Source organism: Macrobrachium rosenbergii, chromosome 48 (genome assembly GCF_040412425.1).
Source record: "Macrobrachium rosenbergii isolate ZJJX-2024 chromosome 48, ASM4041242v1, whole genome shotgun sequence".
NCBI classification, from domain to species: Eukaryota; Metazoa; Arthropoda; class Malacostraca; order Decapoda; family Palaemonidae; genus Macrobrachium; species Macrobrachium rosenbergii.
In genome coordinates, this window is record NC_089788.1 from 62,838,070 (window position 1) to 62,865,376 (window position 27,307).

At 36.6% G+C, this 27,307-nt stretch overlaps 2 protein-coding genes across 2 annotated transcripts in view; one reads left to right on the forward strand and one right to left on the reverse strand.

Moving 5' to 3' along the window:
- Positions 1-8,005, forward strand: part of LOC136831467 (mannose-P-dolichol utilization defect 1 protein homolog) — a 37,029-nt gene extending 29,024 nt beyond the window's left edge. The window contains exon 4 of the mRNA XM_067091963.1: positions 4,417-8,005. Within this exon, the coding sequence (XP_066948064.1) occupies positions 4,417-4,647 (231 nt within the window). The 3' untranslated portion in view covers positions 4,648-8,005. The remainder of the gene's footprint in view (positions 1-4,416) is intronic.
- Positions 8,006-19,983: 11,978 nt separating this feature from the next.
- Positions 19,984-27,307, reverse strand: part of Vha26 (V-type proton ATPase subunit Vha26) — a 29,273-nt gene continuing 21,949 nt past the window's right edge. The window contains exons 3-5 of the mRNA XM_067091964.1: positions 25,454-25,622; positions 21,733-21,884; positions 19,984-20,912 (exon numbers count right to left, since the gene is read on the reverse strand). Coding sequence (XP_066948065.1) covers positions 20,762-20,912; positions 21,733-21,884; positions 25,454-25,622 — 472 coding nt within the window. The 3' untranslated portion in view covers positions 19,984-20,761. The remainder of the gene's footprint in view (positions 20,913-21,732; positions 21,885-25,453; positions 25,623-27,307) is intronic.

Consider the following 27,307-nt stretch of genomic DNA (forward strand, 5'->3'; position numbering starts at 1 on the left):
AGCAAAAAGTGGTGATGTCAATCCAGCATCCATAGAATCGCCAATACCTCTCTATCGAAGGTACTGTAATTCTTCTCTGCCCCTTTTAATGCTCGTGATGCAAAACAAATCGGTTTTTCATTCCCTGCATTTTCAACTTGAGAAATCGCTCCCCCAATAGCTATACCACTTGCGTTGGTAGTTACTAGAAATGGTCGATCGAACTTTGGATAAGCTGACAGTTCATTACTAGTGAGTGAAATCTTTAATTCTTGAAAAGCTATTTCTTCCTCCTGTCCCCAGTGAAAATCCGACTGTTTCCTCAATGAATTTAGTAGTCTTGCTATTTTACCAAAATATTTTATAAACTTACGATAGTAGCCTGCGAGCCCGAGGAAACTTTCTACTTCTTTTGCATTCTTCAGTTGAGGAAATTCCTTAATTGCTGCTACTTTATCTGCACAAGGCTTAAGGCCTTTAGATGTTGCAGTGTGCCCCAAAAATTCAACTTCTTGCTGAAAGAATTTACATTTGGTTAGATTAATTTTCATACCGTGTTGCTTTAGAGCTTCTAAGACTTCAATAATGTTCTTCTTATGTTCTTCTATTATAGTCCCTATTATGATGATGTCATCTAAGTACACAAACATGCTATGCCCTAATAGCGAAGCTAATATGGACATCATAACACATGAAAACTGGGCAGAAGCATTCTTTACTCCAAAAGGAAGGTAATTATATTCAAACAGTTGATCATTAGCTATAAAGGCTTTCTTTTCTTTGCTACTCTCGTCTATAGGTATTTGATGATAACCTGGCTTTAAATCCAGGGTGGTGAAGAATTTACTATCTTTGACCTTAATCAACAATTCTTCGATAAAGGGCAATGGGAATGCATTGTCTTTTTTGATACTATTCAGCTTTCTATAATCAACAAAGCCTAAGAGAACCATCCTTCTTTTTAACCATCACCATTGGCGAGGCCCAGGGAGATCCACTTTCTCTAATTGTCCCTTGCTCCCTTAATTTATTAATTTTGTTCTCCACTTCCTGCTGATAACAAACTGGAATTCCATACGGCTTAGGTGTTATTGGTGGTTGATCCCCGGTCTCTATAACAAAAAGGAAAATTATTTATTCTGCCTAGGGTTTCGTCACCAATCGTGATTACATTTTAATAACTTTCAATAATTTCCTTGACAATATTTTGATAAGTAACAGGGGTAGACCCACCAGCTGTTTGCAGGAGTCTGTCTAGACATTCTTCACCATGACCCTGATGCATGCTACTCAAGGTCGTGAGTTTGTGAGAAGCATCTGTTATTTCACAGGCTTCAAGGTCGCATATTGACCCACTGTCTTATACGATACGCTGATCGCTAACTTTAATAAATGGCACATTAACCTCGCCGTGTGTTACCTTGCTCAGACCCAGAATGATAAAATCTTCTCATTGCAGATGGGGTCTGATCATAACTAAGGTGCCATCCAGTAAGTTATGTGCGGTTGTCATGGTGAGGGACGAGAGGGTCTGGGTGGTGCCACATCTCCTGCCTCTGGGGTGGCAGGTACTTCCTTCCCACCACCCTTCGATCTTAGGGAGACACTTAGGCACCTCGGTCTGTCCCCCCTCTGTGGGGATTCGTTGTCCTTTTAAACATACTTCGATCCCCTTCCCATCTGTGCCAACTATTATTATTTTGTTCCTATCCACAAAATCAATTCCTAAAATAACTGAAATTCCTTCTACTTGTAATGCTGGTACTACATAGAAGGTATGTGTCATTATTTGCCCATCGATGGTTACCTGCTGCTTCACAGTCCTCTGGGTTACCATCCAATGGCCTCCTGCTGTATTAAAACTAAACAACCTTTCGTAGGCTGCACCAACCCTGTCACTAGGTGGTGTTCTAACAAAGACACTAGCACTTATGTCGATCAATGCCCTTTCCTGTCGCTCTCATAACCATATTTGCACAATCGGCATCGCGACCTCCTTCGCGGATTGAGGGCATGTGATAGGCTCTTGCATTACCTTCCCTCCTGGCACCCTCAACATTTGGGTAGGGTAGTGACAGTTGATGGAGGCTTTTCCACTACTTCTTGCGGGTGTTGGTTGACTCCCCTAACTCCCCAACAAGGCGTCCCTTGTTCTGCTGGGGGCACGGTGGTTGTTTGGACCTGATGAGCGTGGGTGTAGTTGGGGGTCCTCCCAACTCTTCCTCAATGCCGCCTTCTCCTTCCTTTCCTTCGTGCAGGGGAGTGTTGTTCCACTGGCCGTCGTTGTTTTTTGAACAAGTGTTCACAAGGTGGTCTGTTGCATTGCATCAAAAATAATGTCGTGGCTCAGTGAGAGAGGGGCACTTGGTCCTCAGGTGGCCTTCCCTTCCACACTGCCAGCCACAGCCAACCGTTTTATCCCTGGTTGGTTTCCCCTATCCTCTTAGAGGTCCCTGGGTGCGTGACCCTGCCCTTTGGATGGTGGGTGGGGCTGGCTGAGGACTCGCTTGGTCAGGTTGTTTAATCGTTGCAACAAACAGGGGGGGAGGTAGTCTGTCCCCTCCCTCTTGCTTGTTGGCATTGTTCATGGTCTAACTGAAGTTGAACCTTCAGCAGCAAGGCTTGTAAGGGCTCTCATCACCAATAAGGAATCCCACTGTGTAGGTGGAAAGAATTCGCCTTAGCATGCGTCAGCAGGAGGCTTCTTTTCCCTCTACAGTCTGGTCTCATTCAGGGGTGAGGGACTCATAGTCTTCACCGATATAATTACATAGTCTTCACCGATGTAATTACAGAATGCTGAAATCGACTCTCCCACCCGCAACATGGGGTCGTAATCTTCCATCAGCTCGATCTTCTCCTCTCGATGTAGGGCAAACTGTTGGGTGAGGTGTTGTTTAAAAGTGCCCAAGTTTGTTGAACAACTGAAGTCCCAACTCATGATCTGCCATGCTGCATTCCCAGTGACTTTTTATTTTGTTTGCACAATTTTTTCTCTATCTGTCCAGCCTACTGTGGCATTTTCAACACACTTTATGAATGTCTCAATCGAAAGGAAACTGTCACCAGTGCGTGAGTTGTCAAACTCATTAACTTTTCAAACTGAACTTGCTTAGGTCATAGACCTTGGCTGATTGGTCTCTTATAATCGTAAGGAACCAATAAGGGTCTTCAATGTATGGCAATCATTTGAATTGCCCACGCCAAACCCCAACGATTGTATGGCGTTTGATGAGTCGGCAGCATCTGTTCATTACTCTCTGATCACAAAGACATACAAACAACTAGCAGATTTTATGTTACGTTTCAAACATGAATTTTTATATAGATCAGTTCATGTGTTTTCAAGGGATTCACTAATTAAACCTATTATAAAATGAACTATACTAACCTAACTGACACCAAAAATAAGACCTAACCTAGCAGGCCATGTTAAGTCCTCCCAGGTGAAATGAAATGCTCCACTTTTTACAAAAGCTCCAGTATTTTCGCTACACATGTGCTTTAGCATTCCAGGATGCCCAGCATACAACTTCTGAGGTTAATTACAGGTTAATTGCAGTCGACCAACAAAAAAAAAAACAGTAAATTCTTAATAAGCAACCAAAATACTATAGGAAAAATCAATTTCCAAAGTAATACCTGATGTGGAGCTCTTCCTTAGTTTTACCAATATCTAATATCTGAAAATTGGTAAATCATGTTGTCGTAAAAAAATTTATTTAGCCATGAAAATATCATCAAAATACACTGTATTCAATCAGAGCCATTTTCTCTCATAGAGTATTGAGGCTGTCACATTTTCTTTTCACAGAAGAGGAGAAACACTAGAATTCACAACTTCAGTATGGTACAGTGTTTACTTTAATATTAATATCTGAAAATTAGTAAATCATATTTTTATCATAAAAAAAATGTATTTAGTCATGAAAATAAACATCAAAATACACTAAGTAGTGAGCATTTCTCGATGAAAAAGTCCGCAAATTGCTGAATTTTTCGCGAATAATTTGGTAATACAGTATGTTCCACAGAAAAATCCGCAAATAGGTGAAGCTGCAAATTGCAAGACTGTGAATTGCAAGACTGCAAATTGCAAGACTGCAAATTGCTAGACTGCGAATTGCAAGACCGCGAATTGTGAGACTGCGAATAGCAGGGATTGACTGTACAGTACCATAATTTTCTTTTTTTTTTTTTTTTTTTTTTTTTTTTTTAAACCTAAGAATTTAACATTTACAAACTTACGAAGTGCCTCCATTTTTTACTCACTGTATTTGGTTACAGATCATTTGCACCAGGTACATCATACAGTGTTATAGTATGTGTTGTCTCACAAGTTTAGGGCCTTGTAGTCATTTAGCTAAAGTATGCATTCTTATGTAAAGTGTTTGTAGATATAGGTGTATAAAAGTCTGTTTTGTCTTCCGTTTACAGATGGTTCAAGCTGTGGCAAATTACAATAATGGAAGCACTGGACAGCTCTCCGCCATCACTGTCACATTGCTGTTCCTGGGTTCGATGGCGCGCATTTTCACTTCTATTCAGGAAACTGGTGACCAAGTGATCATTATTACCTATTGTGTTGCAACTGTTGCTAATGGGATTATAATGGCGCAGCTCCTCTACTACTGGAATGTTCCCAGTAAAAAGGCTAAGAAGGAGTAGATTACAAAAGTCCACTACTGTACATTGTTTTCCCCTCTATCAAACTTGGGTAGTGGGTTATATTACTTATTAGTCTTAAATTAGGTAGTAGGAGAGCAGATACTATTCTTGTTTTGGTAAAACATGCAGGCAGTTTGTTCCTCGATGTGGTGCATAAAGCAAAATTTAAAGAGTCATCAGGACTGTACGTCTCAGTTATGATCAGCATATGTTATAAGAAATTTGTTTTACCATGAACAGTTTTGTCATTTGTACTATATTTTTATTACTTTTTATGATAACTGATCAAAGTATATGTGAAGGCAAAATCATGTTAGATAAATCCATTATGTTGGCAGTTTTGTATTATTTGAACATACTATATCTATTTATGATGATTATGATAAGTGATTAGTGATTACTGTATAGAAAAGGTGCTTTTTGTTATGATTTTAATGATATTGTATGCATAATGTATAAATTAAACTACTAAAAATGTTTTATTGTGGCCTCATGTGAGGTGGCAACTGTTTAGTAATGAGGCAAACAGATGTACACAGCAGTATTTGCTTAACATTTAGAGGAACACGCTGTCTTTTCTATCCCATTCCAGCAGTGCTGAGGAGTGCACAAAATGAAATGCCAGAATAGCTTGTGATGTTGAGTGTTGCCATAGTTCCTCTGTTTACGATACAGACTCTCAGGATGATTTCAAAGAAAGGGTTTCAGGGTCAGTATCTGGTAACTGTGATATTTCTGAAGTTGGGAGTTTGTCTCAGTCCAGCAAAATTGCTGGTCTGTTTTGAGTTGGAGAATTAACTTCAGTTAGAGGTACTCTTCTTTATTTGTCATGAAAGATTATATTCAAGCTAATTGTGACAAATTTTATTTCAAGGTGATGTGTTTCCAGGTTTAAGAATTTTTTGGTGTTTGTTGGGATTGTTTTTGTATAATTTTCTTTGTTGAAACTGTATTTGTTATTTTGTATGCTTTATATACATTTTCATTTGTTAATAATTTGTGGATAATGAATTTTTGTTTTTATTATTTTTCCAACTCAGAGCTTATCAGGTGCATTACTTGAAGCAAGATAATGTGCTTGATACTTTATAATCACTACTCTCATCAGTCGGTATACCTCATGTTTTGCATGTTCAAGCCAAGCTCCCCATGGGAGGAGTGGTGCTACGGACATGAAGTTTTGAGTGTGGCGGGTACAAATCGTAAGTAGGGTGAATGGTGTCAGTGTTGCAGGTTTCCAGTTTTTCTAGGGCTCTGTAGATTGTATCCTCCCTGGTCATATACTGCGTTAGAAGTGTGTGATGTCTTCCTTAGTGGGGATTATGTGAAGCTTTTCTCTATTTCGTAGGGACAGGTAAATTATCTTTTAACCCATTATTATATAAATTATACATGCCTTAGCAAGCTTTTGTTTTCCTGTTAACTTGTATTGGGTTCTATTTATTGATTACGTAGTAACATATTTTTTCATTTGGTGTAATAAATGTAAAATATTTTGAATGGAAATACTTTTTAAACTTGCTATAAAGGTCCATAGAATACTTCATTTTGTTAGTCATTTCCATTTTTCACATAATTATAAATGCCAACTTACTTATAAAACATAGGGATCTTTCGTAAGTACAATATGTATTGTATTTTAAGTTCCATAGACAATAAGCAAGCAGTTGTAAGTTAAATGAAGTCTGTGTACTTGGTCTGATTGGTGTGCGGGACAGTATATGGAAGAATGGTACAATTTTCTAATTTGTTCAGGGAAGAAGTTGTACAGCCAAAATGTTGGTCTATTTTTATTTGGTCTGCTATTGAGTGGAGGTTGATTCATACTTGTGCATAAGACAGTATTCTTTGACCACACAATGAATATGATACTGTATAACCCTAGTGTATCAAAGGAATGGCCTTCACAAATTGTATTTATTTTTTAATATTGTGATTTTATATTCTTTTCCTTCTGCAAGTAATGTAGTTATGGGTTTTATGTTTTCTCCCATGTCTCTGGAAAGGATGAATAGAATTATTGAAATTTGAAGTGTACATTTACCAGGCCCTGTATCTTCTCAAGATATGCTTTTGGGTGGAATGGCTCAAGATTTGGCTTTTTGTCATGGAAATCATCCCAGTTTCTCCCTGGTGTTAATAATCTCCAGAAGGTCACTTAGATATATTCACCAAGTTTCATCAAATTCTGTTCTGCATTCTTGAGATATCCTGCCAACACATATATGTTAATTTAGATTGTAGTTTGCATTATTCAGTCATCATTCAGGCCTCTCATGCGAGCATTGATTGTAATACTTGTGTGTAAATCAGTCAACTCCTTCAAACCATCCGTGACATTAATAATCATCTTATTCTTGGATAGCATAACTATTTGAATTACGTAAGCAATAGAATTTAAAATGAAAGAGTAGACATCCCTTGTTAAATTTTATTTTTTACGTTCTTTCTTGAATTAAAGTAAAAATGTTAACTATGATCCATACCCCATTAATTTGTGTGAATATTGTGATAAGTATTATATTTTTACATGCTTTATGATTAACTGCAAGAGTAGGAAATTGTACAAAGTAATAATTATGTGAGAGTATGCATGCATGTGTGCCCATGTATGATGTATAGTTTATATATACAGTACATGTACAAGTATGTTTGTGTCTTAGTACTTGTATATTTGTATATACACTGTACTGTATGTGTATTATATGAACAGTTAAAAACCAAGAAAACCCTTCGGACCAACCGCAGAGGTATTGACAATTTTAGCTCTGTGGTCCGATTAGAATATCCAATAAAATGATAATAATAATGACAGAATTATATAAAGATATTTTTCTATGCATTGTGTTATAGCTTTGCTTGCTTGTAGAACATAGGAGGTAAACAGACCTAATGCAGAATGAGGTGCATTTGTAATTGTTGTGCTTTTTTTAGTAACTGAAGGTGCAGTGATTTTTTTTTTTCCTCTTAAGAAACTTAAGAAATGAGCAGTTTCTCTTACATCCATCGTTATTGTTGTAGAGCAGTGATTATCGTTGTGTGAGCAAGATGTTAGGACAATTTTTTTCACCTTTTTGGCTTTTAAATCTCTTTCTTTGGGGATTGTTATCATCATCACATCAATACCGTTAATTATTGATGAATAATGTTGTTTTTGTAGTAATTATAATTTTGAACTGGCTGTGTAATCATAATGAGTAGTGGTTAGTTTGCTTTTCAGAATTTTCATTTAAATGTTTTATGCCTTCTTTATGCAAGTTTTTAAAATTTCTCAATTTTATGGAGTTATTAGGGGCTCAATGTTCAGTTTCCTTCTACTTATAGTTTAAGGGGACCGGATCCTAGAAAAGAAAAGAAATTTGGTAACAGAAATTAAAATTATTAAATTATTTTCATGTGTGGCATTCCATTTTATGAGGTATTTTATCCAAATTTATCTAAGTTTCATAGTTCCACAAGTGGAGTGCAAGGTGTGTTATTGGTTAGTACAAAATATTGTTTTTGACAAAATTATAATATTTTGTTGGCCAGCTGTATGAGTTAAGTTTTTTGACTCAGAGGCCTGGTTAGACTACTTGATAATATTATGATAACCTCTATTGAAAAGTACCATAAAAATTTACTGAAGAAACCTTTTCCTCACTATTGATAGACAATGACATAACAGCAGTTTAATCACTTTGGATCCTTTATTAAAGTAACTATGCAGTGCATCAAGCTCAGCTAGGCTGCTCCAATTTCAGGAGTCCATACTTAAAAAAACTTATAAATCCAAACTGCATGTACTCCATCATTTTTCATAAAGACTCATACCTCAGTTTTATGGACCCCATTGAATGGCTATCAGAAGCAACGGACAAAATCCGGAGCAGCCAATTTAGTATTTTTGAATTTAAAAGTCATGAGCACTGCATACAGTTGTACCAACACTGGACAGGAGCTGCTGCTTCAAGAGCTGGCCTCTAGTCGGCACAGGCCTACACTGTGAATGTGCTGGTAGTACCCTCACATCACTGGAGCTGCAAAGCTCCGATAACTCAGAATAAATTTCTGAGCCCCCACTATACGATCACGGCATATCAAGAAAAGTTGAATTTATTATATTACAGTGTCGCAATTTTGTCAGATCCTCTGTTTTTAAAAAAGGGGGGAGGTTACTGTCATTGTGTCTGCTATTAGGCAGAAAGTATTTTCTTAATACAAGCCTATTCAGGTTCAATTCTAAGCTCATGATCTTAGACGGTAACCACTTACATTATTTTCATTACAGGAATTTAGAGGACCTTACTAATGTCCAGGGTAGAATTCTCCTAGTTTTCAACGTCTCTATTTAAGTCTTTAATAGCATAAGACTGATGTTTATTTCTCTGTTATTATTTCACCGGCTGACACGGGACCCCGATCCAGAAAAAGGATTTTGACAAAGGAAAAATCTATTTCTGGGGAGGGGCCCGTGTCACCCGGTGACCCACCCCTGTTTTTCATTCTCTCCCTCCCATGGTAAACATCATTCTAGTGGGGTGGGTGCTAACATGGAATGCGGTTAGTGTTGCCTTGTGTACAGTCCGCGAGTAGTGCATGGGCTTGTATCGGCACCTCTCTCGTTGGAACTTTTGACATTGGGAATCTTTATAGGGCAGGGTCCCGTGATTGTGACAATCTCACCCTTTACCATATACGACTCCATTTCTTGGAGCTCGCTCTGGGGGTAGTAACCCCAGCTTTACATTTAGCTTTTCTCTGGTATCTAGCAACGGAATTACCTAGAAATAAGTGCTGAATGGATTATTTCACCGGGTGACACGGGCCCCTCCCCAGAAATAGATTTTTCCTTTGTCAAAATCCTTTTTTGCATTGTCACATTGGATATTGTGCTTGATGTAGTGCTTGAGTAAAAGTATTTTCCCTCTTGTTTTCGTAATATAATTGTTAATATTAGCCCTACAGACCCCATTTTGGTAACTACTGTACAAACAATCGGCAATATTGGACCGATATCCCCTCCCCCCTTTTGTCCATTAAAATGAGATATGAGTGTACATATAAAAGAATCAGATTTGGTAGATTGTATGTTGGTGTGATAGAATGAAAGTTGAAAGTATATATTTTTCAAAACAATAATATTTACTAACATTGCTTTCTTTATGTTTAAAGCAAGGGTCTTGCACCATACAATTTTCATTCATCCAGATCAGATAGTATAGGAGGAGTAGGTATTTGAAGAGTTTCCTTCCTAAACTAGCCAGTCCCTATAACTAACTAAGTTGTTAATGTTCATTGAAAACATATGTTGCATACCATAGCAAGTTTTTCATAAATTGCAAAATTTAGGACTAGAGCTTGATAAGAGGAACAGAACTTGTTAAAGGCTTAACGAGTATTAGTGATAGCAGAAACCTTTTCTCACCAGGAGATATTTTAGTTGTCTTGTATGATGAGGGATGCACCTTCAGGATTTTTTTGTTTGAAGGAACATTGCATTATTGGTCAAGAAAGTGATACTGTTGATAGATAGTTGCTTAGAGTTATTTGAAAAACGATCCTAAAACTCCTTGTTTCTGGCGCAGGAATGACCTTTTGCTGACTTTGAAAGATAGCTTCATTTTGTTCTTGAAGGAATGCTATAAGCAGTCCATTTTAATGTTTAATGAGAGTCAAGGTTTTTACTTCGTGGCCTGGTTAAACTATCTTTTATATGTAACTGATTCTTTTAGTGTCCTGGGTGTAAAATTACAATTCCAAAGGCTTGACATGTTGTTCAGTGAATGTATTGCTTTCTTGTTTATGAAAAGTTAGGAGGAAATTTTTGATGGACTTTTGAGGTGCTCTGTCATAGTAAGAAAGATTTGACAGTTTGGACATGTGCAGCAATTAGTTCAAAGTGTGCAGATTTTAAGTACAGTATTCACATTTTTCTGCCATATCCTTTCCATTGTACTAGCTTTCTCTAGTACTAGCAGAGATGTATGATCACTGTATATATACTGAAGCAATCAAGAACCTTAAGTAAGCATATTTTATTGGGAGCTCGCACATACAGTGACATTCTTATGGTACAGTATATGGTAGTTCTCAAATACTCTCTGTGATATAAAAGCCTGTGGCTTATTTGTGTTTATCTCTACTACATGATGTCATATGAAGTACTTTGGTGTATAATGTGTATGTGTGTGTGTGTGTACATATGTTTATTATTAATTAGTTTAACCAGACCACTGGGCTAATTCATTTAGCTCTCATAGGGTTGGTCCTGTGTGTATGTTTAGGGCCAACCCTAAGAGAGCTAAATAGGTTAGCTCATTATAGTATTTTGTTGTTTTAGGTCAGTAAAGTATCTTTTTTTTGGTAAATGACCGTGAATGATGGGTAACTTGAAACTGATAACATCAGTACTGTATACAGTACAGTATGTGGTTGAGAAGTGGAAGAACTGTTTTTTTTTTAAGGGCAAAAGTAGAGACAGATCTGGAATTCCTTGCTTAGATTAAGCATAATTTTAATATGCTATATCCACACAGCTTTTAAAGATGGGTGCAAGCAGAAACATCTTTCCCTTGTAGCAGGTTTCACAAATTTGGCTTGACCATCCATCTAGATCAGGTAAGGAAAGGGGATGTTGGTTCAGGTGAGAGTAGGGGTTAGGTGTGCTAGTGTACTTAAAACCATTAACCAGGTTAGTCTGCTTGTTACTTGCCCAGTGATAAACAAGGCAGGCTAAGCAGCTGATGTTTGCAAACTGGTTGCTGCTTACAGGTAGGTTACATATATGCATCTGTTACAGATTTGGATCTGTGATAAAAATTTTGCTAAAACTATGAACAAACATCTGAAATTTGTCAATTAAAACTGTTGCTTATGCCATGAAAGAGTGAATTGTAATATGGTGTTTTGCAAAGAGTCTCCATCTTTAGTATATGCCCTTCCTCCAAAAAAAAATACAGTTCTCTTCATTTTCTGACCAGTTGTTAACAGAAAAGTTCTTGTCATTTTAGTGATGGTATTGATTTATCGTGGATATATAGTGTTCTAGTGTAAAGAAAATCCAGTTAATATGATTATCACTGATTTATGAGCATAAGTGAACATATTCTTACATATTCATATAGAAACTTAATGTTTGTTGATTATTTGGTGATTTATTGTACTGGACAGTCCCTATAGAGGGGTGCCACTTACAGTTTGCTGTGAGTGGCACACTAAATATTCAAGACATGCTGGTTTTCACTATCCCTTTGGCCCCAGCTGTGTTGCTTCCTACCTCTGACTTTCTATCCATTTCCTTTGGTTTTTACTGCTAAGCTTTCCTCTTCATCTGTATATTGCCTATATTGCCCCAATTTTCAACTATCATTTCAAGCCCTGTGAGGGTCTAGAAATATGAATCAGTGGTCCTGTTGAACTAATTCAAAACAATAATGATAATGTACTGTGCAGTAAGTGCTCTTTTGGGTAGAATACAAAAGAATTCAGTAAAAGAATGTATTGAGATACGATTTCAAGAACAACGTAAGCCTATTTGTAAGATAGTTTAGTATGTAGAGCTTGAAGTATAATCTTGCTAATTCATATCTTGCATTAAGCAATTTATATTCTATGGATAAGTTTTTTTACCTTCCATAATATTTATTGGATTATATTATACAGTAAGGCAGTCCCTTGCTTACGACAGGGGTTCCATTCCGGCGCCGCATCGTAAGCCAAAAATTGTCGTAACCCGAAATATCGTCAAAAATGGTAAGAAAACCTTACTTGTAAATGATGTTAACTGCATTTTTATTGAGTTTTTCATCAGAAAACCTCCAAATTTTGATCATTCTGCCCTTTTTGGAGCCATATTTCTTCCGTCAGATCAAATTTTTTATGAATATATTTGAAGAGCGTCGTAAGCTTGGAATGTTGTAAGCCAACCTTCTCGTAACCTGGGAACTGACTGTACTGTATTGTGCTATTGATATGTTTTTGTAGTTTCCATAACATTTATTAGATTTTCTGTTTCTTATGAAGTACAGGATGATTTTGTAATGTTATAAAGTGTCACTTCATTTGGTAAAAGATAAATTCCTCCGGAAGGGAGAAGCTAGGATACTAAGGTGCAGTGCTTGTGGTAGAGGTGTTAGAGACTTGGCAAAGGGTTGATCTCGCATTAGTATACAGGGGTCAAATTGGTGTAGTATTCTAGCAACTGGAGGGGTAATTTCTTCTTATTTTTTTACATTTGATATTGTACATTAATTTTAGATATGGTTTTAAAGACTTTCAGAGTTTATACAGTTCTTTCCTGCCTTGATTCAGTGCTAAAATTTAGTGTACGTAGTACAGGAACTTTTAAACATTCTTGAAAGTCATGTTTACCTAGTACTCATGTGCAAAAAGTATTTAGAATTGTAGGTGGTTTAATTTTTCTAGTTATAAAAGTAGGTGGTTTACTTTCATGTTGCATGCTAGATGGTAAAGTTTTTCAGAATTAGAAAATAGAATGCACAATGCAGTACAATACCAGGCTTTTAATCATGGGGAAGTGCTCTTAAAATATATTGTGGTTGTTTTTCTGTGAATCAGTAACAGGTTTAAGAAGAGCAGATATCCTTATCCTGAACAAATGTTGCCAAGAATAATGTACCTACATGGTACCAGCTAAATTTATGAAGTACAGTACATTTGTAAATAGTGTGGTGACATAGTTAAATTGTATGGTGACATAGTCTTAATTGGTCATACCTTATTAAATATTTTAGTCTTTCCCATACTGCAGAGTGCATTGAATGCAGTTTATAATTAATAGCTAAAACATGCATTAGGTAACTGTCTTAGTTTTCAGCCTACAACAAATGTTAGGTCTCAAACAGAAATCTCCAGTAAACTGGCATATTTCTCAGTTCATCTGGTCATTGCAGTTCAGCAGTCAAGATAATTTTTATTCATACTGCATAAGCAAACTTTTGGGCCAGGCCATTGGCTCAGACTGGTTAAAACAGTTGACAGAAATATTGATGGTCTAAACTTATTTATGTGGAGTTTGGTTATCTCTTGCTTTATAAATTTACTTTGCATGTTGAAGACATTACAGTTTGAACTTTACTGGAATTTCATCGGACAAAAAACTGTTTTAAACACATTTAGAATTTTGCCATAACCACCCTGAACAGAATTTTAGTAATATTCATTTTAACTGTGCACATGATCTTTTCATTAAACACTTTACATTTATGTGGTGCCTTATCTTACACCATTTCACATTAAGAATTTTGTATAGTAATTACAACTTGATTTTGTAGTGGTGGGTTATGTTGGTGTCTTACCATGATGATACATTTGATGTATACATTAGTATATCAGTATAAATGTGGACATTGAAATGTACAGTACTGTGCTGTACTGTACATCTATTATGGTATATGTAGTTAATTTTTAAATGATTGCTTGTAGGTTAAATATTTTTATCCATGAAGTGGTACCACAGTCAAAAAAATACCTGACAATTTTAAGAGTTGGTTTTGATTGCATGATGGCACTTCATCAGATTACTGAATAACGACTAGCATTCTTGTATTTCTAAATGCTGGTCAGTAAGATGCTTTCTCCATAATGAATTTTGGACAATAAATAGTAATACTTCAGAATGCAGTTCTACTGTTATAAAAAAAAAAAGATTGTCTGTAGAGAAATTGCAAGAAGTATTTCTTCCTACATTAGATGTCTCATACTGTGTGCAAGACTAATTTGTTATTAATTAATGAGTGACAGACCACACAGACTGGTAGTTATGCAGAGGTCATAACTTTGAGAAGTAGAAGTTTATCTTATTTTGGTAATAATATAGTACTATATCTGTGGGATGGAATTAGTTGAAGATGCAGCCTGGTACATATAACAAAATCCATGCAAGTATATTCTTTTCCCTAAGCTGTATAAACCTTACACCTATACCATTTTGTCAAGACTTTGCTGGCAGTGAGCTACTACACTAAGATTTTTTATATGCATTATATGTTGCTAGGTATTGGGATCATTCTCAGAGCTTGCTTCATTTTTCTTAGTCTGATGAATTTTTAAATTTAACAGTTAAATTACTGAATAATACCAGAACCTGCATAAATTAAGGGGAACTTCAGTAAGAGAGTGAGAGACCTTACCAAGAAATTAGTGTTTATAAAAAGTTTTGGAAAGAGCATATGTTGGGTGTGCTGGGTTTTTTGGACTTGGTATCTTAAAATGTTTTGTAACTGATTAAGTTTAACTGCCTAATAATTTAGAAAAGTTAGTAAAGACTGAGTTGGTTGCACGTTCTTTGCCTCCAAAATAATTGGTTCTCTGCAATAACTAAAATTCTATTCATATTTTGTGTGTACATTCACAAGTCAGTTGTGCATTGTCACAAGCTGGTCAATCACGTATGTGGTATAACTTAGAGATTTTGGTTGAGGATTTGGGAATAGGATTTTTATTTCAAGTAACTTGGCTTTAAAGTATTTAAAAACACTAAAATTAAGTAATAAGTTGAAAAACAATGTGTCATCTAAATACAGTGTGTAATAAGAAGTGGTCTTCCAGTTATTCATACCAACTGTCTGAAGGGTTGCTCGTCAAGGTATCTCTTAGTTTTCTCACTGTTGTAGATAACAAAGTTATTAATTTAAGATATTTTCCAGTTTTCCACTTTCTTTCTTATCGAGTTACTGATTTGGTCAGCTTATTTTCAGTTTGCTGAGCATTGTGCTGTCAGTGGTCTCTTCCTGTTAGCTTTTCCCACATAGCTATCCAGCCTCTTTAACTGACCTTGGTCCAAATTTAATTTCTTCAAAGAGAAAATTCTCTAGGCTTGCACTACAAATCTATGTGACTTATTCTCTTCAAACTACTAGAGAAAGACCACTTTAAAGATTGAGTAGTAAGTTCTTTAACCCTTCACAGAAACCTCTCAAGTAGTATTTTTCCCTTGACATTTTGTATAGAAGACATACCAATGTGGTTGGATATAAACCGAATAAAGCACAAATATTAACCCATCTTGAATGTTAAAAGTAACTAATGAGGATGTCAGTGTGAAATAGGGAGTTCTAGTAGAACTGTTTGGATGGGCATATTTGGCATTAATAAAAACAACTTTCTTGTTATCCACAGACCATTAAACACTAACCTGTTTGTATTTTTGTAAAGAAATTGAAAATATAGTACAAACATGCATGTTTCATCCCTGCTACACAAACTGACTGAGAAAACTAATTTTTCAGTACCAAGTATGTAGACAGTTGAGAAAACTAAATATGACACTGTAGCATTAAGAAGTTGTTTTTCAGCTAAGCTATGATTGTATTTGGCTTTTATCTGTAAGTTTCCATTGATAATCAACGCCATGTAACTTCTGCTACATAACTTAAAGTGAAGTATTAGTATTTTAGTGTACTGTAAATACTGAATGTTATGAATTTTTATGTGATTTATAAGCTAGGTCTTTATTTGGTGATTTAATAGTTTGTTATCTGCAGTGTCTTAAATGCAGTAGTATCATGGTTTTATAAATATGACTTCGAACAAAATATTCCCATTTCACCATCAGGATATTGATCCTAGCAGTTGCGTTCTGGTATTATACAAAATTTTTTGTCTACTTTTCTTAATTTTGAGTGTAGTATGCCTCAGTTCAGAATCAGACAGACGTTGCATGAACTCTGGCATGCTTTGGAAGCTCATAAGCCAAATAAGTGTATAATGATGTGTAGTTGTAATGAAATGCTGCAAATAGTATGAATAATAGCTATCTTAAGATAGGATTAATCTTTTAAATGGTAAAATAGACTTAGTAAGATTACTCTTGTGTTGAGATTAGTAAAGGGATTAAAATGTAATTTTTTTTATTACATTCCTACTTGCATGCAGTGCCAGTATTAGTAATGATAGTACTCTGCAGAGCATAAGGTAAATATTAATGCCTTCAAGTAAAATAGTCAGGTAGCAGCAATGTACATCTCTGCTTACAGGGTGTATTAGTAATACACTTTTGCCTCAACTGAATTTTTTTTATATAATACTATCTATTGTTACAAACCCATTAATTATTAATTCTCTTAATCCATGTGAAACAGATTTAGTCACATCAACTTGCTAGACTTTGAGATAAAAAAGCCATACCCTGCCTGCTTGTCATACTTTGTCCTGCAAGGCAATGCTTCATCCTTGTGTTTTTAGTCGGGTGAGCTGCTATTTGTCCCTGGAGCAACACCCTCACTTTCCCATTTATTGTGCTATGCCATTTCTTTTTTCATCAATTCATAAGTTTGTATACTTTTCATTGTATGATGCTGTGTTCAAGGTTTAGTAGGTTTTTTTGCTTTTAGTACTGATAACTTCATTATATTTTTTTTAGTAGTTTTTTTGCTGCTTTTTTAGTACTGATGATGATGCTGTAGTCAAGGTTTAGTAGGTTTTTGCTGCTTTAGTACTGATAACTTCTTATATGATGGTGTTCAAGGTTTAGTAGGTTTTTTTGCTGCTTTAGTACTGATTTCATTATATGATGCTGTGTTCAAGGTTTAGTAGGTTTTTTTGCTGCTTTAGTACTGATAACTTCATTATATGATGGTGTTCATGGTTTAGTAGTTTTTTTGCTGCTTTAGTACTGATAACTTCATTATATGATGCTGTAGTCAAGGTTTAGTAGGTTTTTTTGCTGCTTTAGTACTGATAACTTTCAGATAATTACTTAAAATGTAGCGTATTATGGTCAGTACTTGTTTTTTTCAGTCCTTTCAGAGTTCCAATTGTGTCTATTCATTGTGTAATCCTTGCTGGTGTTTTCACTTTTTCCTGGGTTTGTAAACTTAGTAATTTCTGTTTTTGCTCCAGTTCACAGTAACAGCTATCTTCCATCCTCCATGTCTTAGCTGTGCACTGCTGCCAGTTTTGTCTGATTGCTTAGTGTTAAGTGATTTTTATGTTTTTATTGGGTATTTTCCTAATTTTGCTTGCCTGTGGGGGAGAATATTAATCTAAACATGACATGGCACACTTATGTAGACAGGGATAGTAAGTCCTGTAGTTTCATGTTGGCCATGTGTGTGTGAACTGGGTCATCTATCAGTGGTTCTTGCATGATTGGCAGGTTGTGTAAATGTGCTTCCAGAGCCGCAGTTGATGACTCCTCAGATTCTTCTTCTCGTTGCACCACAACCACAGCTGTCAAGTCCTGACTCTTGTTTGATGAAGCTTATATCTCAGCAATACCACCACGTTCAGCCTAAGAGGCACTGATCATCTCTTGCTTGTGTCTCCATTACTGAATCTTTCACTTAGGTCTTTGTCTCCTGACAATTTGCTGGTCATCCTTACTAGAAATATTCGGGTTTCCTCTGTTGTTCCTCCATTTCCACCTAAATTCCTCCTACTCTGTGCCTTCCTCCAGCTGCTGTTCTATGGATCCCCTCCTCATCGGTGGAGACCATTCATTCAGCTGACAATACTCTTTGCTGGACTCAAGACTTTGGTTTCCTCCATACTCCAAGACCAGTTCCTAACTGAATTAGTTGGTCACAGGCACATGATCTTTTGCACCAGTTGCCTCTTTGCCAGTGTCTGTGTCCCTCCTATTTTGGTATTCTTGGTCGAGGTCTCCTCTGCCCACAGACAAAATAATCTCCAATGTGTACTACTTTAGAAATTATAGTAGGGTAAGAGTACTGTATATTAACTGGCCCTTTGACAACCGAATAATATCTTAATGTTATTCAGGCTTATGCTTTATGCTCTTGCAAGCAAAGAATCAGACACTTCTCTACCTGAAATCATTGCTTTTGTTTCAGAATGAATCTAACGTAAGCTTCAGTTCCTCTTGCTTACATGAAGGCTTGATCAAGAATTCTGCTCTGACCACGTGTACCCTACTCCTGTGGATTCAACTTTGTCACCCCAGACAGCTCCTTTGTTCTCCCCTACTCTCATGTTCTTGAGTGCCAGGTTCTTCCACTATTCTTCAGGTCTTTACACACTTTTGTGTACAGTACTTTACAACTTTTCTCAGTTGTCCCAGTGTTGGCATCTGTGTAGTAAATTCCTTCCTTGTTCTTCACTGCCTTTTTGAAGCTCTCTGTGCTGGTGTCCTTGGCATTCTTCACTATAGTACCCTTTTATCTCCAAAGCTCAGCAGTCTGCTAATTTGTCGTTGTTTGCAATCCTTCATTTGCCAGAAATCCTGCTGCTAAAGGGGTCCTGCCTTCACTGTTCCAGTAAGGCCCCATACCTTAACCCACATCTATAGGCCTCTTTGTCTCTTGATCCCTGGAAGTCATGTTCATAATGAATCTTGTGTACACAAATCTACTCAACCCCCTGTTCATAGCTGTCACTCGTCACTGCTCTCCACCTCATCCCAATAGGGGGAGTCTCCCCATTATCTAGTTGATCCTTTACCTCACTTGATCCTATAGGATCCTCTTGTCTATCTACTAGCTCTCTTCATGCCACTAGTGACAGCAATTTGTGCCATCTCCTAATTGCATCCTGTTCACCACATCCTTGAGAGACTCTCTGCTGCTTAACCTTCTAAGAATTCTACTTCTTCACATTCTCTACTTCTGGCCTCTCTGGACTTTGCTCCTGCTCGTGTTCGCTTGATTTCCGGACCAGCAAAAAAGCAATTTTTTAAGGATAGTCTTGCTTATAGCAGACTCAGATGATGTAACTCTGGATTGCACACAACTCCGCTACGGTTTCAAGTCTTTCTTGGGGATCCTCAAATGTATTTGACTTTAGGAATGGAAGCTATTACTAAGGATGCCCCAAACTCTTTTATCTGCTATTTGACCCACCGATCTGCTGTGGTTATGTGCAAGTTGTTCTGTAAGTTAAGTTTTGGCTCTTGAACTGGTATGAGTAGGTACATAGTGCCATCAGTTCCTTATTGACAGGTAGTTTCCCTTTAGTGGATACAGGCAGTCCTGCTATCAGATCCTCTTGACCAGTGTTGCTTTCAATATGTATATTGCGTGCACACAAATGTGATGAACTCATACCCAGTATTCCATATTTTCTCTAGCTTGGCAGAACTCCACTTAAAGTGCTTGTCTATCCTCATGGCATTTAGTCTTTCCCTTTAGGACTTGGTTTGCTAGTTTGGGGAGAAGTGCCATGATATACAACTTGCCAGAGATATTTTACACTGCAAAAGAAACTGTACTGGCACACAGTTTCCATTATACAATCTTGAAAAGCTGCTATAATTTAAATTTTACACTGTTGCCACAAGATAAGATACTATACTACTGGACTAAATTGTGGAAAAGAAAGACTTGCGTAATGCTTTTCCTATAAGAAGCAGGAACAATACAACAGTAAAGAAGTAAGAGTAATTAACTCTTTATTTTCACTGTCTACATTAACAGTACTCCCATTAAAATTATGAACTGTTACAATTTTGAACAAAGGTCAAAGGCTATTGAAATTTCTGAAATACCAGAAAACTTGAGAATAACAGCTCATCAATACTTGCAAAGAAAATTCAACATTCAATATTTCAGGATTTACCTCTAACCTCAGGTAGTATTTACAGTGATGATTCTGAAAGAGCATCTTATTTTGCAAGTCTGGTCTGGTGTGACAATTATTTACAAAAATAACTAATAATGATTTTTAAAGACTTTTATCCATTTTTTTTACAGAAACCATTATTAGTTCATAAATATACAGAAAAATTGACTTATTCAACATACAGCCTGGTAAGTACACAAACCTTTCTACCTGGTAAGCCCTACTCAGTGCTTGACTTGAATGGTTAATTTTATAACGTTCAGCTTTTTACTTTAAAGTCTACCAATGTATTTTAAAGTACTCAACAAACTTGGTCTTCACCAACCATGAAAATTTATAGTCACAAATCTGTAAAAAGCATCCTTTACTTTTTTTCAACAAACACGTCAACCTGGAATGTCATGTAAAAGTAATAGACAAAACCACATAATCCTTCCACAATATAACTTAGTGAGAAATCCATGACACAGCAACACTATCTATACATATTATCGCACATACACAACCTCAAAATTAACTATTACAAGGTATGGGGAGAAAAGAAAAATTGTGCTTTGCTCTAACAAATTATCTTCAAATACTCTTGGCAGATGATCTAATTGTCAAATTTACGGTTTGGATTGGCACCAAAAAGCATTTGCCTTATTTCAGGAAGCATCTGTTGGGCCAACATCTCCAATCTGGCTTCCAAAGTGTTTGAGACCTTGATGCGGTTTCCCTTTGTGAGAAGTTCAATACCACCACAGCTGAAATTAATCAAAATTTCATTAGAACTCCAATAATGCTGCTATTTTTTGCATATTACTATCTAAAAACAGTAAAATCAATCATCAAATTTTAATTTAATGCTCAAGGCAAACATGGACCAACAAAGTTTATGATCTTTAACCTGAACTTAACTTACATCCAGAGGGCAAATTTAAGCTAACAAATACTTGGCAACTGTATGTGCTTAATTTATGAGCAGTAATAGAAATTAGAGGGCAGACTGACACGAACCTCGTTTCTTAGTGTTATTTTTCTTAGCTCTTTAGTTTATCCTTTGCTTATTTATTTTTCTGTACAGTACTTGGTTGCTTTCTATCAGTGCACTTGGGCTTGCAGCATCAAGCTTAGGCAACCAGGGTTATAGGGAGGGATGAATAGTTTGTACTATCAAGAGGCCAACAGATAAATTGTGCCAAAAATTTGGTTTTGGGGAATCAAACTCCTATGTCTGGCATAGCAGAGCTAAAATATATATGTGGTTCCAAATACTGTATAATCTTTTAACTTTCTAAGGTACAGTATTCATCCATTCTAGTAGAGCAATACATTTCATTGGAAATCCTGTGACTGGAGAGTAAATAGTAGGAAACAGAACAAAGAAAGAAAAATGTACTTAAGAGCCAGGGAAACAATTAATATTTGCTAAAGGCCTGGTATTTTGATAAAAATCACCAGCAATTATCACTGAAATATTAAAATTAATGTTTTTCATGAACAACCACTCACATGAAATGATTAGGTTATTGGAAATATTTAAAAATCCTGTACCTATAATAAATACCCAATACTTTTTCTTACATTTCTGCTGGCAGCCAATTTGCAGTGTCGACAGTCAATTTACAAGTGCGTCCAGTCTGATCCTTGTATCTTTGTGCAGCTATTGGTATAACAGTTTCTATCAGACCATGGTCAGCACGACGACACCTGATAATCAGCTCTGGTTCCAACAGCTGGCAAAAAAATAAAAAATAGCACTTCACTATATTATATTTTTCAATGATCAATTTACACATTGTGTACCCTCATCCTTTAATTAAATGTAATGCACATCACAAATGGGGTAACGTACAATGATAACTTACCCAGAGATATTGAAGATGAAACTGATCTGCACCCTCTTAATTAATTCACAGTAATATAAATTGTAATTTAAATTACTTTTGTTTCATAAATATACACCTCATAACTACATCACTGCTCACACTGGAACCACTTGGCCAAGAGAAATAAATTCTTCAAAGACCACCTAGTCCTTCCATGTGAGTATCACTGCCATGAGGGGAAGCCCTATACTGTACCACTACAATACACTACTAATAGCAATAATGATCATCAGTGTACTGGTGTCATGTATGTTCAGATAAACATACGGTAATTATGTAAGACAGAACAATATACAGTAATGTCTTTCCTGCAATATGACCAACTGGAGATCCATAATGTTTGTTGTAGGCACTCTGAACTTTCCAGAGATCACATATGATTCTGACTGCTAAGGATACGTTCGCCTAAAGTATGTGACAATATGATATGTCAGAATTAATCATGCCTACCCATAACATGTCAATGCAACAAAGACATTTATTCCATAGGAGACATGAGTCAAAAGTTAAATGACAACAACCTACATTAATAACTTGAGCTACAGACATTCTGTTTTATTTTATTGTAAACTTGGATTAAGCCCTTACCACTAAAACACCAATTTGATTCAGGAATGCTAAAAAAATTCTTGAAATAACTGTGTGTGTTGCACTCACTGATGGTAGGACAGCAGACTACATTACATCAACTCCCCGAAATAATTGATAAGGGCTCTCACTGGGCACAAAAGATCATTGGCTTTATTTTCCCCATTCCCCAACAAACTCCAAACAGCAGCATGTTGTCCTTTCAACTTAGCAGGAACCCAATTCCTTGATGTGAATCTTGATGTCTAAATGCACTGGTGCCCATCCTCTGGTATGAATAATTTTAACAGCCTATGTAGCTCACTTAGCCTGCAAACTAAAGTAGATGTAAAAGCAAGCAGAACAGCCATTTTCAGCATATCCTCCTCATAGACGACCTGATTTAAGGACTCTTACCATACCAAGCAATCCAACTTTGGTGGCTTAACTAAGTCAATATTCATCATGAGATTATTATATTTGGAAAAGCTGGTTCATCAAGACCATTTTCTGAACTACATAGTATTTGGCCACTTCACTGGTACAGGTCTACTGTGATGAAAGACAAGACCTTGTCATCCCTGCCAAGGCTAAGCACAGCCAACGAAAAGACACTGGTTGAGCCTACTGCATAATCACCAAGCATTAACATCAGGACCTAAAATTTGCAATGGAGTCTATATCACACGTCAAAAATTTCATAGGATTTGACCTTCTGCCACAACAAATCACTGTGTTCTCAGGAAAGGTATTGTATCTGATGTCCACACCACAGCAGGGGTACAGATACTGCTTTTCACTCTGTAACTACATGTGCCATGGGTCTCACTACAAACAACATAAGCTACACCAAATACAGCCCAACAAAGTTGCAACACTGCCAGGCAGCTGCTTCTGCTTGTGAAGTGCCACCTCAGAAGCTAGTAAACTCACTGTCAGCCAAATATAATTCAGCCTTAGAGATTACAAAACTCATGTAAACTCTTGACAAAAAAAATGAAAAGGCATGATTCTTAGCCAGCAGTTCCATCATCATGTTGTTAAGTCTTTCAGAATATTGCTCCCAAAGAAATCTGGGTAACACTGCCTTTAGAGTTTACAGATTAATGCTACTTCAAGCCCACAAAAGAACAGATTCACTGAAGGGTCAAGGCCTTGACTTTTTAAACTAAGTTTACATAATATAAAGCATATTCCATAGACAAATCCATCAGTGACATTGAACCCAAACTGCAGTTGCAATATTCTCAGATATGCCCATTCTGAATTTGTTAAACTGAAAGAAAAAGAGCTACAAGTGACTGACTGTACTGTATATCTTGAGACAGCACTGTATTGTAAGCCTTCTCTATGCCAAAGACAACTGATGAATGATGATGCCTGGAGGCAAAGGCCTTACACAGAGGGGTCTAAGGCTGAATTAGTGTGTGTACTGTAGAATGCACCTTTTGAAATCCAAATTGTAAGGGTAATAAAATATTGTTAAACTCTAGATATCATACTAGTCTTGCATTCAGTAACTTTTCCTTTAGTGCACATAAACAGCTAATGCTACTGGCCAGTCACTGGCTGCTAAAAGAGGCTTTGTCCAAGCATAAGAAATGGTAAAACACTGGCAATTTCCTATGTGGTTGAGAAACTGCTATTACACCAAAATCTATTGATTATGCTAAGTAAGAGACATTTGGTATTATAGTACCTGAAATATGGCAAAACATGTAATGGCAAACACCAGCCCAAGGAACACTAAGTACTATCTCTTACAAGGTAGTTGTTCAATACCAAACTCCACCTATTACCAATTCTTGCTTACACAGCATAACAAAATCAAGGATGTTGACAAAATGTATTTTATACCATGAGGCTATAAAGAGCAACCAGAAAGCGTTAATACCCTCTTTCATCCGAAAGATGATGATAATGCATGGTTGAAATTAAATGTCCCTATTATGAGAGCATACTAAAGTACAGTACTGTACTGCTATGACTAGCCAACTTGCACACAATTAGATTTTAAATATTTTGAAGAAAAAGCATTTCTACAAAAGACAGAGAGAGCGACTGACTTCCAAACAATTGTGTTGGTCACTAATGTAATGTGTATTTATTTTTTGTCTTTCAAATCCATACAGGATGTGTAGTAACTTCATAACCTACATATTTTGAATATTAAACATACAAAGTAAATTAAAGCTGAACTGTGGATACTGAGTTAAAAAAGTTAAGTATACCTTAGTTTTACCAGACCACTGAGCTGATTAACACCTCTCCTAGGGCTGGCCCGAAGGATTAGACTTATTTTACGTGGCTAAGAACCAATTGGTTACTTAGCAACGGGACCTACAGCTTATTGTGGAATCCGAACCACATTATAGCGAGAAATGAATTTCTATCACCAGAAATAAATTCCTCTAACTCTTCATCAGCCGGCGGCGGGAATTGAACTCCGGCCCATCAAATGACGGTCTGAAGCTCAACCGACTCGGCCAACAAAGGGCTTGTGGATACTGAGTACATTCAGGACTTTCACAGAAGTAAAATAGTTTCCTAAAGGATTACACAGCTACTGTACCAGTCTTGGAGCCAATGCCATGCAAATGCAGGGGTGGACTGCTAAATTTTATACAGTTGGTAGGTTACTGATTTTAGTGCAAAAATTACTTTGGTTCAGAAAAACACAAATAGGCCTACTGACTTAAGTTTTCATATGAAAAAAAATAAATAAATAAATAACTTTTAATATAAAAAAATAAAATTAACTAAACATAAAGTCAAGAAAAAATACTTAACATGAATGCAGTAAATCCAAATAACCCACAGTGGCAGAAATAATTCATTCAATTCCATACCTGGCAGAGGCCCTGGCAAATGAGATCCTCAAGAAGCTTTTGGTACTTTGCATCACTCTGGGTGATCACATGGAGTTTCTGTCTGGCTTCATGCAATACATTTCTAATGTGGGCTTCCTGGGCTTTCAGTACTTCCAAACGGGATTTGTTCAGCTGGTTGCTTGCACCACTGAAATTCAATCAGGGTATTAGTTAACTGTCTGGAGGTTTCAAATCTATCTTTTCACACTTACTTCCCTAAATATCACACTCATCACCATAAAACTGGCCCACCACTATTCCTACTCCCTACCTTTAACAGACAAGTTTTGTCTCTTATCCATAATGTGCTCCATCTTGTCGTCACATGTAATCAAACCACCTTAACTCAAATGCATTTTAATGTATGACTTAAAGTGAATGCATAAATATGTGAATGCTGAATGGTACAAAAATTACCAAAAATTTTATACTATACAGTACATTAAAGTATTTACTGCACATACAGTACTGTATACTGTATACATTACTGTGCAGTACAGAGAACAACAAAGTAATGAGGTATAATTTTATAAATACATTTACAGTACAAGTGAATTTACGTGATTTTTTGTCAATTTCATTCTTTACCTGATGTTGATCAGCAGGTTTATCATGAAAGTTAAAAAATTACCAGCACAAAACTACTGTAATACAATAATAGACCGGTGTTGCTAAACTGTGGGGCAGCAAGACTAGTGTAAACCATATACATATAGAGTAAAGATATGGACTGTACACAGATATAAACTGTACCTGTACCTAATTCTCCTTTTTACCCTTGGATTTATGGTTTAAACATAATAAAAACTTAACATGAAGGCTGTTCTAACTTGACAGTTCTGCCCTTGCATGTATGGGAATATTTTAAGGAAAATATGCTTACTAGTAATGAATATGACATTCCTTTACTTGTAATGAATATGATATTTTAATAATAAAATAAAGTTTGTTCATACTTACCTGGCAGATATATATATAGCTGTATTCTCCGAAGTCCGACAGAATTTCAAAAAACTCACGGCACACGCAGTGGGGCCAGGTGGTTAGTACCCATTCCCGCCGCTGGGAGGCGGGTATCAGGAACCATTCCTGTTTTCTATTCAGATTTTCTAGTGCCACTGTCTCCTGAGGGGAGGAGGGTGGGCACTATGATTATATATATCTGCCAGGTAAGTATGAACAAACTTTCTTTTATTATTAAAATATCATTTTGTTCATGAGACTTACCTGTCAGATATATATATAGCTGAATCCCACCATTGGAGGTGGGAAGAGACAGAATAGGATTTACGAAACAAATATATGTAGGTGACTGACGCCTTGGTTCCTTACCTGTTAGCATAGCTGACTTCGTGATACTGTCACCCAAGCCTGCTTCTGCTTTACTAGAGTCTCCAGCAAGGTAGTGACCTATATAGCTGGTGAGATCTAGATGATCTGTCCACGGGGGCGTGACCACAATGGGACTAGATCATAAGACCATACTGTGAGGGCAAAAGGAGCAACGACCAACCACCTGACCGAGCCTATCTAAGTAATAAAACTTAGTATAAGCTAAAGACTGGGACGTCCACCTCCGGTGGCTAACCCAACAACCATAAAAACACAAAATCAAGATTAAAAAATACTTCCTAACCTCGCATGCGGAAACGTATGGTCCTAGCGAGTAGCAGTTTTCGTATGTCGTCTTCACGTCCCGCAAGAAATGTGAAGCGAACACCGAATCGCTTCGCCAGAAGGTGGTACCCAGAAGATCGCTAAGGGACATGTTCTTCTGGAAAGCCACCGAGGTCGCGATAGCTCTCACTAAGTGAGCCTTGACTTTCAGGAGTC